Here is a 19,317-nt window from a genome sequence, read left to right as displayed (position 1 = left end):
GGTTGGGGTGGGCTTTCTGTCGTCTTCACGAGTGTTTCTCCTTCGAGGGGGAGCCCAAGTGGACAAATCCTGAAATGTCTTGACTGCTCTGTTGCATCACCCTTCTGTGATGCGTCATAATGGCACAGTGCCCGTGTCACAGGGCCACGTCTCCACCCGACTGGCACATGGTCCTGTCTGTGTTGACAGAGCTTTACTGCACCACCTTCCAAACCTGCCCTGTAGTATGAACGCCCCGGACCTACTACTGTGCTGTAACAGTTTCGATTGGAGTACGCCTGCATTTCTAAAATTATGGAATATTTTTCAGCCCCATTTCTTCTTTAAACACTGCTTCTCTGACACTGCGCCTATTTTCCTGGGATGGCCCAGCTGTGACTTTTGTGAATTCCTTCTAATTTATTATGCCACTTCACGTTGGTTTTGTGTTTTTCTCTTGTTACTCTGTGCTGGTGTCTGGATAAATTCACTTGTGCTGTTTCACACTCACTCATTTGCTCTTTGCTCTGTGAGGCCCAGGGATAGTCCAAGGAAGCCCAGACTTTCTGCTTCCTGAGCTCGCGATCTGAAATCCAAATGCTACAAAATGTTACGTAGTGCAGGGTTGGCTTGTTCCCCTTCTGCCTCCGAGCTCTGGGTCTCTGCACTCCTGGCACCCATGTTATCATTTTCTTGGAAAGATATGGTCTGCATATGCAAGTGATACTTAGGTAAAATGTGTTTATGTCCATCTACCTGTGTGTGTGTGTGGATAGATTCATCTCTTTACGTTGTGTAAAGTGGGTGCTGGCTTTCTATAAACGGTGGTCTCCCTCTTGCTTTCTTCATTTCAAAACATGCCATGGGAGTCGTCCTACCTGAAGTGACCTCCGTCATTCCTCCACGGCCGCCCTATGTCTCACCGTGACTGCGCCTTACCACTCCCTACCGGTGCGCATTTGGCACTGGGGGCAGTGTGTGTGAGTGAGCGTGTCCAGTGCTCAGCTGTACTGCGGGCAGCAGCGCATCTGGAGGGCCGTCCAGCCGGAGGGGCTGTTGTGCGGGGAGGGGGGGGGTGGTCTGGGAAGTCCCGCCTCTGTCCTCTGCACAGACCACCATTTGAACATCCCACTAGGAACTTAGGAGATTGCGCTTCCATTCACTGACACGATGTCTTATCAAACGGCTTCTCTCCGCCAATCCAATAGATCTGTAAATGGTACCTCAGAGTAGTTTCCTTATGCATTCTGATGAACGAGTCAGCTTTTTCTTTCACCTGGCTGAACCCATGTTCTGCTAGGTTCTGCATTTTTGTCTACCCATTTCTATTTCATGTCTTCCTCCTTTTGCTTGAAAATTTTTTTTCTAAAATTAGTATAATTTTCAATGTATTGCTTTATGTCTTGTGTACTAATTTAAAAACCCTTTCAAACTACTGGATGAAAAACAAAATCCATCTTGTGTGGCCCGGTTCCTCGGTGCCCCAGTGTTTCTGGATGGCAGGCTGACTCAGAGTGGGCTTTCCTACTTTCACTGCCATCCCTGCTCCACGTGTCATGGCTCCCCATGGCTCCCAGGCTTCTTACATGCCGATAGGGACATAAAGAACCCCCATCTCCCTCTGTGCTTACTGAGATGATGGTCTTGTTTTCCCAACTAGGCTGAAAACCTGAACTGCAACATAATATTGAAACACATAAATATTTGTCAAAAAGGAAGTATTTGTCTTTAAATTATTTTAGATTACCATCAAAAAGAAAACAAAATTTAGAAACCCCTCGGGTTCATGAAACTCTGGTCTAAAGAGTATGGTGCATAATTGACAGGGGGAAAGACTGGGTCCCGGGTCCTGGGTCCCTGTGATGACGGCTCGGGAACGGGATTGTACAGGCACCTTAGCTGCTTGGGGTTGGAATACTGAACAGAATGGACAAAGCGGAAAGTGAAGATGTGTCCTGGGAGTTTACGTAAAGCCGCTTCGGTCAACCACAGTGTGAACCAGGAGAGAGCAGCAGGCAGCAAAGGGTCGAGGGCTTTGAATAATGGGAATTTCACTCAAATACATTTTTATCCTCGTCTCAAAATACTCATGAGCAGGAGCTCTCTCTATAAAATGTAAGATACTTGTTATGTCTATGTATAATATATATCTATATCTTACAGGTATATATAAGATGACATATAGAGATATCTATATAGAAATAGGTATATAAGATCTCTATTAATAAGATACATATCTTATCTAAACATCTACAAATAAAACTGAATAAAATTGTGCACAAACTGAGGTTGTCTGTGAGGAAATGTTGGATCCTTCTAAGCACCGAGAGCCGTTATGTGACAGAAGGACCAGGTGTGATAGCGTGTAGGAAATGCAGACTGTGAGCTATTCTCATTCCAAATAGATTCTTTTCCTGTCATGTTTTCATTCGTACTGCACCTTACCTAGAGCTTATTTGAGTTGGCGTCTGCAGACACTTGTAATTTCAGTCACATTCCGAAAATCAAAACTTTCTTCTAAGGAATGGTCAGTCTTCATTATAACTCAAATTATGATTTCAGTCAGTAAGGAAAGTTGTCAACTTGGGTGAGTTCTTAACTCTTCTATTAAACCAGTTCAGAACTAGAAAAAGATATTCTTTAGTCGCAACGGCTCCAGTTACTATGATCAACTATTTTTAAAAACAACCTTCAATGTTGACTGTAACCCCCTAGGCAGAGGGTGCTGTGAATTAGGTAAGAGAAAGCCCCTTATTCTTGGAAGTGGCCCTGCACACAGTGGAACAAACATTTGATGTTGCAATGTGAAGTCCCGATGCCTGTGTGACTGGGCCAGCTGAAAACCCTGAGAATTCATCGCAATGTTACATGAGCGCTGGCTCGACCCCAGAGTTAGGGTTAATTCTTCTCACAAGTTGTCTTCTTGTCTCCCGACAAAACGGCCATGGCTGTTGTGGCCGGTGGCTTCACTGAGCAGTGGGGCTGAGAGGTGCTGTCCATTCTGGGGAGCACGGAGCACCCTACTTGTGTGGAACCCTAATCTAGCCAGGCCAAAAGCTCTTACTAAGAAGTCCAGGGCTGGGACGCTGGACAGTTTCGTAGAAACAGGGCCAAAGGCTTTTGAAAGCGCCTCTCAGCTCACACAGCACAAATGCTCCTGAAGAGGCGAGGTTTGAGGAAGGATGTTTGCAGGACCGTTTTACTGCTGATGCAGTTGGCAGACTGTCTGCTGAGTGTTCCCAGGTACTTATTATATTCGTCCTCTTTTTAAAATGCATTACATAAACGGGAGGCCGACGCGCAAATCTGACTCGTTTTTCTGGCTCGCTCTGTGGAAACTCGGGGGTGGGGGGAACGGGGCGGGGCTGAGGCCTGGACGCCGGCCACGCCCCGCCACGCCCCCTCCAGCGTCCCGGGCGGTTGACTGGCGGATCCCGAGCTCCGCCCCTGGCCCTCCTGGGTCGGCAGCGGGAGCCCCAGCCGCGCCCGCCGATTGGCCACCGGGGCCGTTGCCCGGGCGACGCGAGTTGCGGTCCCGGGAGTTGTGGGTCGGCGCCACGCTGGGAGTTTGGGGCTGTCCTCCGCCTCCCGCAGGGCGTAGGCTTTGGCCTCTGGGCGGCAAGCAGCACCCGCAGAGACCCTCAGGAGCCGGTGAGCGGGAGCGGGCGCCTCGGCGTCGGGGAGGGGAGCGTGCCACCTGGCACTGGGGCGGGAGGGTCAGTCCCGGGAGGCTTCTCACTAACAGGTTCTCTGCTGCACACTGAGTGGACTTGTCCCCCTGCACCCACCCGGCAAGGACGTGGCCCTGCTGGTGCGTGTGCCGCTGCCGTACACCGCGTGGAGCTGCGCGCCCTTGCGGAGTGGGAGACGCCGGCCTCCGTGTGCGTGGAGGCGGCCGTTCCGGCGCCCCAGGAGCAGTGACTCGTCTCCGGCATGCGGAACTCCAGCAAGGACCTGCAAGGCGCCGCGGGCCGCCACGCCCCGTGCGGTGAGTGACCGGCGGGAGGAGGGCCAGCCCTGGGCTGCTGGACAGCTCCGCAGCCGGCGTGCGCGCGTGTGGCCGCACCAGCACCGGGCACCCCGGAGAGGGTACGCTGCACGCGCGCCGCAGCCCGAGCCCCACTGACAGGGAACGGGGGGTGGGCTTCTTCTCTGTTTTCAACGCGGCTGCCGCCATAGCGTCTCCTTGCGTTTTCTCTGCGCGCAACCCCGGAACTCGCGCAGTTCCTTCCCCGAACGCTCGCTCAGGCACTTCCTCCTCCCGCCGCTTCCGGGGCCTCCGCTGGGTGCCTCTTGCCAGCCGAGTTAAGCGTGTCCGGCTTTCAGTGCCTGGCCGCAGACACCAGGGCTTTGTGGCCTCCTCCAGGCTTCTCACTTAGCAGGGCTGACGCTGGGCAGAGGGGAAGGCCCGAGGCTGTGCCTGGTTTCACCGTTGTTTGCTCTGCTCCCCATCTGGGCGAGGGCTGGAGAGAGGATCTGCTGGGAGAGGCAGGGTGGGGGCAGGCGGGCACCCTGCAGCCCTGTATCTGCCCAAAAGCAGACAGAGCTTGGCCTGCCAGCCCAGAGCTCTGACTGTGACCACTGCTGGTGACACCGTGGCCCATGCGGTACTGGGGGGTGGAGAGCCTGGCAGCCCCCCCTTCTCCACGGGGTCTTAGGCTCTGTGTGACCTTCCATGCCTTAGTGAGCGGCCCCCCTGGATGCACAAGCACTGTCATAAGTACCTTTAAGACAGCAACCTTTAACCTCAAAACATGAGGTATCCTCTTCCTGTTTACAGAAGAGGAAACTGAGGCACAGTTTTAGAAGGTGCCAGAAGTCACACCCCTCACAGATGGCTCCTCCACTCAGGCTTTAACCCCTCGAGACTCTGGCAGCCAAAGGCAGGGGCAGTGGCTGCTTCCGGATCTCCTGTGGTCTGTGGCCCTGTGACAGTGCCGGGTGCCTTGACAGCAGAGGGCTGTGGGTGCTGGGTCATCTTGTCCCTCTCAGCTGTCCCCTTACTGATAAAATAAGCGTGCTCATAGAAATATACACCACGGTGATGCAGGGCCATACAGTCCTAATAACCTGTGAATGACAGAGGTTACAGGACGCCGAGTGTGTGCTGGTGACAGCTGGTTCTCAGTGACTTGGGCCCTGGCTCTCTGAGCTCCTTTGCACACGGTTATAAATGGTGGACCCAAAGCTTCCAGTAACGAGAAGGAAGAAGGCACGGTGTTCCCTGTGGATTAATTAGTAATCAAAACACAGAGAGGAAAAGCGAAGCAAGAATCAAGTGCCTTCCCTCTAAGGAAATGGTTTGAGCTGCATATGATGAGAGTACAAAGCTCCTAAACTCTTAGTTCTTACAGTGATTCTCTGTGAGCTTCTCACAAGTCTTCACATCTTCCCCAGGGATTTTTTTTTTTTTTCCTTTTCCAAACTGTAGTGTCGATCCAGCTAATTACTGTCCTTTGGATATTGAAAAGGTTTGCCTTGTTAAATATTTACTTGTATGCAGGGATCCCAGCTTCAGTCCTAAGTAGAAATGGGATGTCAGCTTTTAGCTTAGAGGACGATTCCTGCTTGTTCACGGACCCTTGTTTGCTTGCGTAAATTGACCCATCCAGCACTATTTGCCTATGTGCCTACTGCCGGCAGGTCCACCGTCTGCCAGGTGGGCAGCAGCTGGAGACGCAGGGCAGAGCTGACACTGCAGGGCTTGGTCTGAAGGCGTCTGGAGGCTGATTCCTTCCCCTTAGGGAACGCAGTCTTCTACATCCTTGAAATGATTGGATGAGCCTCCACTCCCATGAGGGAGGGTGATGGGCTTTGTGAAGCCTTGATTTGTGTGTTCATCTCACCTAGATGCTGCCTTCAGAGCGCGCACGTCCTGTGCTGCTTCTTTCTCTGGCTGACGTCCTGTGTCAGTCTCTCCCGCCCTGAGGTCCCAGGGAGGGTGCGTAGCCATCTTCCAGGCAGTGCACTAAACTAGCCTGAATTCACCATAACAACCCACCCTCCTCCCTAGACTGGTACTACGACCTTCCCGCAAGGCAGTCTGAGAAGGCCATGGATGTGCCACCAGCGTCCCAGGTCCCAGGTCTCAGCGAGCTTGGGGACTCACCCAGTGGGCACATGCAGGGGATGCGGAGGTACTGGATCAAAGAGACCGACTCGGAGTACGTGAAGCTGGCCAAGCAAGGCGGCCGGCCCGGTAAGCACACCCGGCTCTGTTCTGTGGGGCAGCCACAGGGCCGCTTGTCACCATTTCGGTGCCTGGAAACATCATGAGTTTTGCCCCAGCCGTTGGAGCCTTGTGTTCATTGGTGCAGTTGGCGATGTGTGTGGTCTTCAGGGACCCGCTAACCGTGTATGACGAATTAGACTCAGTGGGCTGAATTCTTGGGTGTGGCTTCGGAGCACTTCTCCTCCGAGGGACACGGTGGCTGTGATTCCGCCCCAGCTCATTTTCTAACTGCAGAGTCTCAGGAAATTGCCCGCATGATAGGCTGTCTTTATGCTTCAATGGGCTGGGTGTCCAACCCCTCCCTAAGCAGCTCGGGAAGCATCTTCCCTGTGGCTGACTCTTGTTGCCCGTCCTGTGCAGTAAAACGGTGTGGATGATGGGGACCTAGGTGAGTTTCAGCGGCTGCGCTCATGGACACCAAACTTCACCCATGATGTCACTGAGACAGTGCCGCCCACTTGTACCAAGAGGAATCGCTGACCGGGGAAGGAGTCCCAACTGAAATGTCCTGTAGTTGGCCTGTGGCACAAGTGGCAGGCAGATACTAACCTTTCTTTCTGGCTGCCATTACCCCGAAGGAGATTGTCACAGGGCAAAGGAAACAAAATGACAACATCTGGGCTACAATGTTACAAAACCCGGAACAAGCCCTTGGCTTCCCCCCACGTGTCACCCATAGGACAGGACCGCCCCACTCTTTGCCGCTGGGGAAAGGGACCCTGGCGGACAGCTGTCCAAATGGGCTGAGGTCTGCAAGTGGGATGAAGGCCTGCAGCAGGGCTTTCCTGATTTTGACCATTGTGCTGTGATTATGTAATTGTCTTTGGGGGAGACAGGGGTTAGGGGCATCCTGTCTGCAGCTCACTCCCATTGTCCCCAAACAGCAGTGACAGTGACCCCCGTACTAATAGGGGATAGAGACAGAGAGAGAGGTGAGGGCGTGATACCGCAAATGTGATGAAATGTTAGCATTGGGGGAGTCTGCCTGAAAGGTGTGGGGGAATTCTTATACTATTCTTGCCACCTTTTTCTCAGTCAGAAATATTTAAAAAATCAGAAGTTTAAAATAGGTTAAGAATTTCTTATAGTAAGAAATCAATAAATGTTGGCTGCTGCCGTTGTTACTCTGTTGTTATCACCACTTTGCTGGGCTTAACCAGTGATTGGCGCCCCGCCCAGCCGCCAGCTATGAAAAAGCCCCTGGGGGGTGGTGGGAGGCAGGACAGGAGGCGAAATTCGAGAAACCCAAGAGGGGACAGGTGGGTCAGTGGCTGGAGGGGACAGCTTCTCCCTAAAATGCTGTGGGGTCAGGGACAGCCCCACCATGGCAGAGAACAGTGGGACTGTCAGGCTGCAAGGATGGGTGTGGGCAGCTGAGAGGGCCAGCCAGCCAGCAGCCCCCTGGAGACCTGAGTTCTGCTCCCCCAATGTCGGCCTGGAGGGATGACCATCACTCCCGGTCACAGGTGGATGCTGGCCTGCTCAGATGACAGCTCAGGACCAGGGGCGGGATGGGGGCTGCATGCGGATGTCCCTCCTGAGTACCAGGCACATGTGCACAGGCGGTGAGGGCCCTGGTCGCCCCGAGTCCTGGAGCCCCAGAGCCCAGAGCTAACCCCAGAAGTCACAGTGCCCTTGTAAAGATGAGCCGCCTGCCCGTCACGCCTGGTGCCTGGTGGGCAGGCCCCACTCACAGGGCTGCTTTTTGGTTTTGAGACCTGCTGATGCACTGTGCCCCCGGAACCGAGACTGGAATGAGGACCAGGAGAGGCACCCCAGCCACGTACTCCTTGCCCGACTGGTTCATCCACCACAGCAAGCCGCCCACAGCCGACGGGAAGCAGTGAGTATCGTCTGTCTTCATACGGGAAAAACAGCTTGTTGATATTTACAAACACTGATACGCAGTACAGGGTGACCTCCGGGTCCAGACGGTGTTGTCAGCGGCCAGCTCTCTGCGGGGTGCAGGGTAAGTGGCTGCAGCACCAGGGTTCTGGAAATCTCCTGTGTCTGCCCCCCTCGAGTTGTACCTCTAGTGGCTGCTGTGGGCGCATTGCTTCACGTGCCTGTGCCAGGGGGCCTGCCTCCTATGACAGCAGCTTGTCCCAAAGCTGCCTTCTCGTTGGAGGAGAGAGGTGCTAGAGAAAGGCAGAAACACAGGCAATCCTAAATTACCGTAACACTGACCACCAGAGTTCTGGGGAGCCATTGTCCCTGTAAGATTCGAAACGTCTAAGAAATTCGTACACAAACTGTCGCTTCCCAGCCACCTCTTGGGCTGGGAAATCCGGTGAAAAGCTGTTGAGCTGGCTTTCCTGGTCTGGCTTAGAAAATGGTCGGGCAGACGTGCTGTGCATCCTCAGTGTGGCCAGGAGGCTGTGCCTGTGGCGTCTTGGAAACATCTGGCTCACAGTGCACCCCTGTGGAGGGGAGGGACTGGGCACAGCAGAGAGAAGGTGACACAAGGAAGCAGGGGCCAGACGCTGCCTGGGCTCCCAGGAAGGGGCTTCCAGTAACCTAGAACCTTAGTTCCTCTTGTCCTGGACACGAGACCCATGGGTGCTCAGCGGAGCCCTTCTCCCCTCCCACCAGCCACTGGACTGTCCCTCCTGCTTCTGCTCTGTCCCCAAATTGGAAGGCTGAGACTGCTGTCCCCTCCTGTCCCTGAGTGACCTTATCTTCCAAGCGTCCCATAGCATCTAGTTTGTGTGATCTTCTGGTCACTCAGGGGCATTTGGGGAGGGAGGTCGGGGGAGCTTTCCTTCCCTGAAACTTTGGGGCCAATGAGCTGCCTAACTTGACACTATCTCACCTGTTTCTCGAACCATCCAGCCCTGTTATTTTCAGCCCTTGTCAGTCCCTGTGGGCTTTTTTTCTGCCCGTAAAAAAAAGGCCCTGGGGACAGAACTGGGAGAGAGGGCTGCGGGCGTGTGGGGTGTGCAGGGGGAGAAAGGATGGCGTTTGCTCCCTGAAGGCGGAGAGGGAGACTGGGGAGGGGGGCGGTCAGGTAGCGCCCAGCAGGGTGGAGGTGACCCCTGTTTCCACAGGGCGCCTGCTGCCTACATGCCGGACTACATGGTTCACGAGGAGTACACCCCAGACCCGGCCGACAGGAACCACGAGCCCAGAAGGGGCCCGTTCGACTTTGATGTGAAGACAGTGTGGCAGAGAGAGACCGAGCAGCTTGAAAAGGAGAGCAAACAGGTGACGGGGCCGTAATGGATGGCACGGCACCCCTTTGCTGGTGGCTGCCTGAGTCAGTGGGGTGCTATTGCTCGGTGCTGTGTCTCTTGTTGCCATGGTATCAGCACCAGGTCAGACCTTTACACTTACATCTACTGCAGGGACGAGGCCTGCAGCCCCGGCACACACGGTCCGGGTTCAGTCTTCCCAGCCTTTTCTCTGCCAGGTGCCAACTCAGGGGAACCACACGATGTGTGGTCCTGTGCCTGGCCTCTCCCACGGCCATGGCCACCGAGAGCCATCCCAGTCGGGCTGTCACCAGCTGACAGACCCTTGGCTTGTTTTCAGGCCCGGGATGGCCCCACCTTGCAGGGCGGTCCGGAGCCCACACCCTCGCTCTGAGCACGTGGCCCTGCCTGGTTGAAGCCATTCTAGCAGGTGCCTCCCCACCTGGGTTTAAATTTGCATTGCCCCAATGCCTGGTGACATCGTGCATCTTTTCACATGCTCCATTGCCACGCATGTATCTTTGTCAGTGAAGCGTCTGTCCTCATCTTTTGCCCATTTTTAATGGTTCGTTTTCTTATTATTGAGACATGAAAGGTCTTCATATCCTGGATGAGTCCTTTCCCAGAGATGAGTCTGGCACTTATTTTCCCCCAGTCTGTGCCTGGTCTTCTTGTTCTCTCACCAGCATCTTTGGAAGAACAGAAGTTCTTAATTTGGACAAAGTCTGATTCATCAGTTTTTCATGTATGACTTTGCTTTTGACATTATGTCCACGAAACCATTGCCTGGTCCCAGGTCACAACTTCCCTCCTGTGTCTTTGTCTAAGTGTCCTGGCTCCCGTCCCAGGTTTAGCCGCCCGCCCCTCCCCCTTCTAACCCCACTGGAGTGGGCCCCTCTGGGCGCACTTTCCAGCACGTGCCCAGCCTCCATTTCAGGACTCACCTTGTCCATCACCCCTCGTGCCTGCCGTTTGCCAGGCCCCGGGTTCTGTTCTGAATGTCAGCCCCCTCCTCCTCCCCTTGCCGCCATCCGGGTGGGGCGTTCCTGGCCTCTGGCCCACTCGTCTGTCTCCTCTGAGTCAGCTCTCCGCATTCTGCCTCCCGCCACACTGTCCCCTGTGCCCAAGCCCATCCCCCATACCGGCCTGCCCCAGCCTCCTCCTCGGTACCCCCCTGGGTTTCTCAGCCAGGCCGTCTGCATCCGTCCCTCGGACGCACACACTCAGGGGTCTGCAGTGGGGTCATGCCAGAGCAGCGGTGGCCAGGCGGCTGGCACTGTTCACAGCACTGTCCCCCCGTGGCTGGGCGGTGTGAGCCCATCTTCAAGGGTGAGGTCAGGGCAGGTGTCCAAGCCCCGTGTCCAGCCTGGTTCCCACTTGACGGTTCAGGGTGAAGGAGGGGAGGTTGTTCGCAGACGCATCCAGGGAAAAAGCCCTGCCCACGCTCTGCTGAGGGACCCCCGTCCTCTTGGGGCCCCTTGAGGGGGCTCCCTAATATTTCAGCCGGGAGCTTCTCATGCTCTTCTTCCAGAGTAGATGCATCTTTGCTGGAAAACCACCACTGCTGTGAGTTTCCGAATCAGTGTGTCGAGCGGGTTGTCGCCTTCCCTGTGGCTGGTCACCCGTGAGAAGGTGGCCACACTCCATGCCTGGCACTGCACGGCTGTGCAGCCAGCTGTGGGCTGCCCTCCCCTCTGGCGTCTGAGCTGCTGAGCGCTCCACTAAATCGGGACTTGGTGTGTTTCTCCCCACAGGAGAGGCTGCCAGCCATTAACTCAAAGAGCCCCAGCAAAGCGGGGAGCCCGCTGAACCCCAAAGACCCTGCAGGAAGTAGAGTCTGCTTTCCCCCCATGTAAGTGCACGCACAGCCCACACAGTCAGGATTCGCCTGGGGTTCGGCCTGTGCTCTCTGGTCCCAGTGACAATGAGGGAACAACGTGCTCTGCTCATGTTGGCCTAATGCTGTTGGCTCCCCAGCAGGTGTGGCAATGAGACGCCATGTCACAGTTCCCACAGCCTGGCCTGCAGAGCCTGACCCTCCTGGCCCGCTGGCCTCCTGGCCCCTTTCCCTCCCTCCTTGATGGTGGTTGTGCCCTGCGTGGCCTGTCTGTCCCTCGCCCTCATCTTTGTCGGGTGGTCTTCTGGTTTAGATGCTGAGTTCCCCCAACAAGCTGCCCTGTGCGCCGCAGGCCTGGGTCCTCCTGAGACCCGCCTGCCTCCCTGTCCCATCCTCACAAAGCCTCGCCTTTGACGGTGGGGCCGCCTGTCCTGACATGGGTGTTGCTCGGGCTGCCGTTTTCTGTCACCAAGGTCTGGATGCTGCTGTCCGCATCCGGGGCTCTGGCTACGCATCGCGCAGGAAGATCTGTGAGGCGCGGGGACATTTTCATCTGTCTCGTTACTGTGTCAGAATCCTAGCTGGTGCTGCAGTTAATGTCAGCCGTTGTCTAATTCTTCAGCTTCTCATCCAGTGGGGAGAAAAACAAGCAGTCAGTTACATAGTATGTGACACACGCCATGCGAGCACCGAGCTCAGACAGGAAGGGAGGGAGCTACATTATATTTAGGGAAAGAGGGGGCCAATGGGAACACCCTTAACAACGGATTTACAAGTAGGAGACCTGAGGCCGCAGGAGCAGCTGAGGTGTGACCTGTCTGACCTCCAAGCTCCAGCTGCTTCCACCAGGTCACACCTCTCTGTCAGTCTTCAGTGTAGGTTCTGATAAGGTCTGCACAGGTGTAGGTTCTGATAAGATCTGCAGAGATGCAGCGACAGGTGAACGCCAGGTAGAAGCACAGCTGAGCACAGAAGCAGAGATGGTCCATAATGCAGACGAGGAGGAAGTGGTTCCGAAAGCAGTTGTTACAAAATGACAGAGGCTGAGCGCCTGTCACCATGGAGAGGGTCAGTGTTTTCTTAGAAAGGGGCTGGAATTACTCTTTTCTGATTGGCTGTCACGAAGAAAAGCTTTGAAAACAACTAAGCCTGCTCTCACCACATACAAGGAATGCTTGGAAGTGTGCTGACTGGGGCTTAAAAGTGGAGAGAGGGGGGGGAGGGAGGGAAAGAGGGGGCGAGAGAGAGAGTGAGAGATCTCCCCGTTATGTTTTATGGCACAATAAACATCTAATTTATTACCCGTATGCCTAGAACTCTTCTGGATTTTCACTAAGCTTTATACTTAAGTTTGATGTTAATTTTTCTCTTTTTGAGGCCTGGTCAAAAAACCAGCTCACCCACAAACTTCTCCAAACTCATCAGCAATGGGTATAGGGATGAGTGGTTCCAGCAGCGAGAGGACACAGACAGGAAAACCGCATCCACATCGTCTCAGTCCCCCCAAGACCCCGAAGGGCGCCAGGATACGGAGCAGCTCCCAGGCCCCAAGATCCCCCAGGAATCTGCACAGGACCCAGGTGACGTGCACCCAGCCACCCATGTGCCCCGAGGTTTTGGTCATTGACGTGGCAGCCACTTTCTCTTGTCTCACTATGTGTCTTGTAATGAGTGACCTAAAAAATATGTCGAGAACCTCGGGAAGTACTGAGGTGCATACACAGGAGGGTAACGTATGTGTTGCTTTTTCCTATATTCAGATGAATAGCGAAGGTCATGATTGCTGTCACTTCACGTTTTCTTTGAATTGCCAAGAGTGTCGATCCTTCGTTTGGAATACCAAACTAATAATGTGCTAAATAATATCAGTTTTACTCTCCTGGATCCAAGAGATTCTGACTGCGGTGCTTGCACCTGTGGAAGCCGCTGGTCCCTTTGAGGCAGCCTCATGGAAAGCCCCGGGGTCTCTGAAAAGAACGCACGTTCCAACTTGAAATTGCTCCTTCCTCAGTGTTTCTTAAACTTTGTAGTTAAACGGGATAGTTGAGAAGTTTCCCTGTCGATGTTCAGGATACTGTAGTAGCTTTCATGTTTCACAGTCCAGTCACAGGTACAGTTCTCCTTACTTTCGCCACGTCCACCTTAAAGTGTCCGGGCAGCAGGTTCCGTTCCCGTAGCTCCAGGACTGCTGGTCATTTATACTCTTGAGGCTTCATTTCTTGGATTAGGAGGAAGGCGGCGTGTTCTGTCCCTTCAAGCATCCGAAGTGCTTCACGTAATGTTTTGTCAGCGCGACCTCGCTGGCCTTTCCGCATCCAGCTCCTCACGCTGGCGGCAGCACCTTCACCAGTGAGGGGCGTCATCCTGGCCCCTGGTCCGACCTGGCCCCAGCTGGCCCGGCCAGCTCTGGTGATAACACACCCTCTGTCTCCATTGTCATGGTGGATCGTGACTAGCTCACACTCAATGTACAAAGTACCCTTTGGAACTTTACAATGGCAGTTGTGTTCTGGGGCTTCTCATTTTAAGTAATACAGCCTCTTACTAATTCTTTAAGTAATTATTAAAACTACTAATTCTTTTAATTCTTGGTCTGTTTCATTAAATTGAACAACTATGTACTTATTCTTTATTACAGAGTCTTCTCCAACGAGTGAGTGTTTATAGAGACCAACTTGCACCAAAATACAAAACTATCTCACACTGAATAAAGGCGATTGGCAAAGTTTTTGAACCTGACGTGGAGGTCTCTCGGCACCCTGCGACGTCTGTCTCCATACTGCATCTGTTCTGACTACACGAATTGGGGGCAGCGAAAGAAGGACCACTCACTTTATTCCAAGATTATTTTGTCCTTTTATGCATATTCCAGAAAATAAAACATGGTTTAGTTCAGAGACGTACATTGTATTACACACCACGTGAGCGAGCTGGGTTTAAATAATGGAAGAAAGAAGTGAAAAGCCACGGGGGTGCCCCGGACTGAAGACGGCAGACGCAGAGGGCCTGGGGTCACCCACGGGGTAGTTAAGATTTTTAGCACAGTTTTTCTGCATGGTCTTACACAGGTGGAATTTACCTCACCACCAGCAAAGTGTATGGCCTAGCCAGGAACTATCGTGTTACATGAGGACAGGGTTGTGCCCTTTCTATGGGGAAATAAATCACTGCGCGTGTTGTGTGATCCGTGTGTGCAAATGAGCAGCAGTCCTGCATAGTCCGAGAGGAACATCGCAACGGTTCAAAATTAACGAAGGAGGAAGCAAGCGGAAAGGCCCTGTGATCTGGGCAGATGACCACTTGGTCGGGGTAACTTGGTTCCCTGTTCACTAAGGGGTCAATGCGGAAACTTGGGCTCCTGCCCCCACCAGAATTTCTGACCTCTAGTCTAGGCAGCCACACACTCCTGTTTCCTATTTCACCTTTGGCTTTCAACTTGCTAACAACAACTGGCCCAGAGCATGTCTGTTCCTTCCGACTGCTAGAGGGACGCTGTCGCCATAACTTTCTGGACCTCATCAAGCCTTCGTATTAATGCTGCTTTCCCTCCACAAGACCCAGGATTTTTTTTTTCCTTATTGCAATTTTTTGCAGCCTTTCTAGAAGTTTCTGCCAGAAAGCTGGCCTTTTGGTGATTGGCACAGGACTGCACTTTGAAAGAGCCGACATTGATGCGGGTGCAGGACGTGAGTTCAGGGACCAGAGCCAGTGTCCCGGGGCTGGGCAGCGGGCGGCCTCCTCCGACTACGTGGTCGCCGTCCTGCCACCGGCCTCCCCAGGAGCTGCTCACCCTGTTAGCTCAGCTCAGCGGAGACTTCAACACATGCAGGCCACGACCTTCCACACGACCTTCCGCGAGAGGGCGCTCGGCCCCTGGCCGCCGCCACAAGGGGGAGCCGGGTTCCAGCTGTGTGACTGGTGCCTGCGGGGACAACCGCGCGCTAAAGTCACGCAGACTTCATCAAAAGCTTTACAAATACGTGCAGAAATATGCGGGGTTTTTATCGAAAATTAATGGTTACGGTTTCTAATGTATAAAATGCCCTCTTACCTGTCTCTTTAGCCGGCGACTCACTGCGTTGCTTTGCTTTGCAGGCCCAGCAGCGTCTCCATCCGCATCGACGCCTCAGGGACTCAAATAACCCCGACACCTGCACCGAGAGCACCAGGGTCGCTGTCTGACGGCTAAGTGTGGCCCGGCGGGGTTACAGCTCTGTCTGCGAGGCTCCCGTTGTGCTTTGTGAGCATAGATTCTTACGAAAGAGTTCGTTTTAGAGCAGACTGTCGTCGCCGTGGCTTAGATGGTACAAGTGCTGGGTTTTGCTTCCTGCATTTGTCCGGGATGTTACGTCGCTGTGCCTCGCTGGCCTGGGATGCCTCGGGTCTCAGAACCAGCCGCTTCCGCCCGGTCACCAGCTGGCATCACCTCCTCCTGTGTGCACCTCCGTGGGTGACATTCCTATTGGAACCCATTGATTACACGCTTAACTAGAAGAAACTCACAGCCTTTTCTGTATTTGCCCCTGTAATCTCTGCAGAAAAAAATTTTCTGTTACGAAAAATCTTTAATTCTAGAATATTGTGATCTAGTTTATATTAAGAAAAAGATTAATTTATCATGCCTTGAAGTTTTAAACATTTAATATAAAAAACATTGGCGCATTTGCTAGTTTTAAATTTTTGCTAACTTTTTTTTTGCATAGGCTGAAATCCATATTAAAGATTTATGTTTCGTCCTTTAAGTAAAATATGCAAATTTTAATTTTCACAAAATTAAAATTGTTTAATCATCACAAAATTGTCTTCACAAAATTGTTTAATCATCAGACTGAATTCTCTTGTTTCATAAATTTTGTTAGTTTATATGTAAGTAAATAGCATTAAAATGTGGTTTTATATTTTGTGCACTTAATTCAATAGTAAAGTAATAATTTTCTGCTGGAATATTTTCAGGAAGCCAAATAAGATCACAGATATTTTAGCATCTTTCCCAGAGTAAACTTATCATGCCTTTGCTCACCTAAAATATAGAAGTTTTAAGTTAGTTCTTTAAATGAGATACTTAATTGAGCACATGTCTCTACATTGTTTGATCAAACTGAGAGTAGAGTGGGGAATATATGCGATATGAAAAAGATGTGAATGGCTATAAGTATTGAATAAAAAGAATATAACATTATTGTAAGACATTTATTTTTTTCCTCTTTTCTTCTTTCCCTCCTCTTTCTTCCTCTACCTCAATTCTAAATTCATTCTCAACGTCCTCATCCTAAGAAAAACTCCTCAGTAGCTTACAGCTCCTTATCAGTAGCTTACAACTCTTTAATTCTTTTTTAGGTTGTTAGGCTAAGAGACACCCGAGCTTTAGGGAGAGGACAAAATTGGGAGTATGCTCCTGTGATCAGATCTTGGGCAGCCAGGGTCCATTACTGAAAAAGCCAGTCCTGCAGTGAAATTTCTGCTCATAAAATACAACAAACATATTATGAAAACAAAAACTTACAAATTCCGTGAAATTATTCCAAAGTAAGTGATTTGCTTCCAAAAGATAAAAATATTGAAGATTGTGCTAAATATAAATTGTCAGTTAAAACCCGCAAAAACCCTGTTTAGTTCAATACGAGTTTTATATTGTGTGTGCCTGCGTGCACACACACATCCTCTCAGGTTCTGACATTTCTGTGGAGGCACCTGGCAACCTCACCTCACCTCACCACAGCCTTAGCTCACAGAGCTTGGCTCTGAGCCCATTTTCCTCCTATGGAAAATGGAGATAATTCCCAGGCAGGGCATTAATCAGAGTAAAGTTCCTAACGTGATGCCTGACTAATTGTCCTCCCCTTCAGCTTCCAGAAGCCGGGGCTCCCTGGGGTGTTGGTTTGCCCATAAAGCAAGGCGCAGGCACATGTGGGAAAGCCAGCATCACTGGAGAAAGCTGAGATTCGAACCGCAGTTACCAGTAATGTTCTTTTGCACTGAGCCCGGTGATGTGCGTGACATGGGCTGGAGGCCAAGCTGAGAAAGGTAAAGCGGAAGGCGGTAGTGAACCAGGGGAAAGACAAGAGGGAATAGCTTCAAGGAGGAGAACAGTACCAACCACAGGTGTAAAGCAAAAGGGGAAAGTAGAAATAACTGTTGGAAATGAGAGCGGCTATGATGGTGGAAGAGGAGAAGATACTTCACACCCCAAGGGTGGGCTCACCGGGGTCCCACAAAGCATCTTCAAAAACTGGCTAAATTGTACGTGAAAAAACAGCAGAACATCCAGATCGGGCCACTGGTGAATTCTCCCAGACATTTAAGGAAGAAATAATACCAATTCTCAACACTCTCTTCCAGAAGATAGAGACCAAGAGACTAATTCCTAACTCACTCATGAAGTCAACATTATCTGGATACCAAGACCAGACAAAGACATAATTGCCCCAAACTTGGAAGCCACCAAGATGTCCTTCAGCAGGTGATGGATAAACTATGATCCATCCCGACGATGGAACATTACTCAACACTAAAGAGAGATGAACCAACAAACCATGAGAAGACCTGGAGGAACCTTAAATGCCTGTTACTAAGTGAATGCAGCCAGTCTGAAAAGGCTGCATACTCTAGGAGTCCAACTATGTAACATTCTAGAAAAGGCAAAACTATGAGACAGTAAAAAGGTTGGTGGTCACCAGGGGCTGGGGGGAGGGATGAATGGGACCCCAGGACGTTCAGGGCAGTGAACACACTTGGTAGGATACCACAGTGACAGACACGTCAGGATACATCTGTGCAAACCCGTAAAATGTGCACCACCCAGAGTAAGCCCTTTGGGGGGCTATGCAGTGTCAATGTAGGTTTGTTCATTGTAACAAACGTTCCTCTTTGGTGGGGACATTGTTCAGGGGGAGGATACGTAGATGTGGGGGCGGGGGTATGGAACTCTGCTTTCTACTCAATTTTGCTGTGAATCTAAAACTGCTGTAAAAGATAGTCTACTAAACAATGAGAAAAAGTCAAAATATTGTCTGTGTAGGAAATATTGTCTCCTCCTGTGTCTCTACTGCTCACTTTTCTGCTACTTGGAATACTTTACTTCTGACACTTCTGACCGTCAGATGTGTTGGGGTTTACCCCCCAACAAGCAATTCTGAGACACCTGCTGGGTGACGTACAATGTTTCCTCACTTCTGACACTCTACCCAGGTAACATGGGACCCCACAGGTGAGGGGCTCAGAAGCACACATGACCCCACCCCATTTCAGATGCCAACCGCAAGTCCAGGTTGTGAGCTGTCCTTGTACCAGCTGGTTATAAATGGGGTGCCCACAAGACTCCTCATGTTTGATTAACCTGCTGACGCAGCTCAGAGATCAGGGAAACACTTCCTTGTGTTTATCGGTTTGTGCTCGAAGGGCGTGACAAAGGGTACAGATGGACATGCAGATGGAAGAGATGCTTAGGGAGAGGGAAGTGGGGAGGGCTGCAGAGCTGGGCACGTCCCTCGCCCCGCACCCCCACGTGTCCACCAGCCTGCAAGCTCTCTGAACCCCCTCCCTTGGGGGTTTTTCGGGAAGCTGCCTCCTGCAGGCATGATCAACCCTTACCTCCATTTCCAGCCCCTCTCACCTCTCTGGACAATGGTGGGGACGGGGCAGAAAAATTCCAAGCCCCTAATCGCCACTTATATGTAAAGGATAAATATTTGAACATCGAGGAGACAGAAATCATGACGACAGGAGAAATACACAATTTCAACACAGACAACGAAGATATAAAAATTGTTTGATTTTCCTTAATGAATTTGGGGGGACCCAAACATTCAGTCCTTAACACTAAGGGGAGAAAGGGGATGTTCACTAAACTGACTCACCAGGATTTTTGCTAACTTTGGACTCAGAAGGCAGAACCCAGGGTGGGGCCCAGTCAGAAGGAAGACTCAGAGGAGCCTGACCCAAGTTTGGCTCAAGGAGAGAGTCGATGTCAGGATCCAAACTGATCTAAGGGTTTAAGGCATTCCCTAACCAAAACCCCAGCCATAGACAGGCTTACCTAAAGTTTCTATGGAAATTTCTATGGAACAGCTAAACCATCC

The 19,317-nt window shown here is 51.8% G+C and overlaps 1 protein-coding gene across 3 annotated transcripts; it reads left to right on the top strand.

The window, feature by feature from the left end:
* Positions 1–3,447: 3,447 nt before the first annotated feature.
* LG09H7orf57 (linkage group 09 C7orf57 homolog) lies at positions 3,448–16,418 on the top strand. Of its 3 annotated transcripts, XM_019731602.2 has the most exons (9): positions 3,448–3,630; positions 3,776–3,967; positions 5,993–6,178; positions 7,928–8,054; positions 9,259–9,415; positions 11,157–11,254; positions 12,617–12,819; positions 13,878–13,892; positions 15,335–16,418. In XM_019731602.2, exons 2-9 carry the CDS (start codon positions 3,913–3,915, stop codon positions 15,379–15,381), a joined length of 888 nt encoding a protein of 295 aa, XP_019587161.2. In that variant the 5' UTR covers positions 3,448–3,630; positions 3,776–3,912; the 3' UTR covers positions 15,382–16,418. The 3 variants fall into 3 exon arrangements, with proteins under 3 accessions (XP_019587161.2, XP_074197172.1, XP_019587162.2); XM_074341071.1 differs by lacking the exon at positions 13,878–13,892; XM_019731603.2 differs by lacking the exon at positions 3,448–3,630 and having other exon boundaries at positions 3,637–3,967.
* Positions 16,419–19,317: the final 2,899 nt, after the last annotated feature.

This window comes from Rhinolophus sinicus, linkage group LG09 (assembly GCF_036562045.2).
Source record: "Rhinolophus sinicus isolate RSC01 linkage group LG09, ASM3656204v1, whole genome shotgun sequence".
In the NCBI taxonomy this organism is placed as follows: Eukaryota; Metazoa; Chordata; class Mammalia; order Chiroptera; family Rhinolophidae; genus Rhinolophus; species Rhinolophus sinicus.
The sequence above is the reverse complement of the archived record's forward strand: the minus strand, read 5'-3'. Positions and strand labels throughout refer to the sequence as shown.

What these genes read in the sequence shown, in the direction of transcription:
- LG09H7orf57 (XM_019731602.2), top strand. Translation starts at nt 3,913, where the DNA reads ATGCGGAACTCCAGCAAGGACCTGCAAGGCGCCGCGGGCCGCCACGCC. An exon ending in GGGCCGCCACGCCCCGTGCG is followed by an intron (nt 3,968 to 5,992) that starts GTGAGTGACCGG and finishes CCTCCTCCCTAG; the next exon opens with ACTGGTACTACGACCTTCCC. An exon ending in CAAGCAAGGCGGCCGGCCCG is followed by an intron (nt 6,179 to 7,927) that starts GTAAGCACACCC and finishes TTTGGTTTTGAG; the next exon opens with ACCTGCTGATGCACTGTGCC.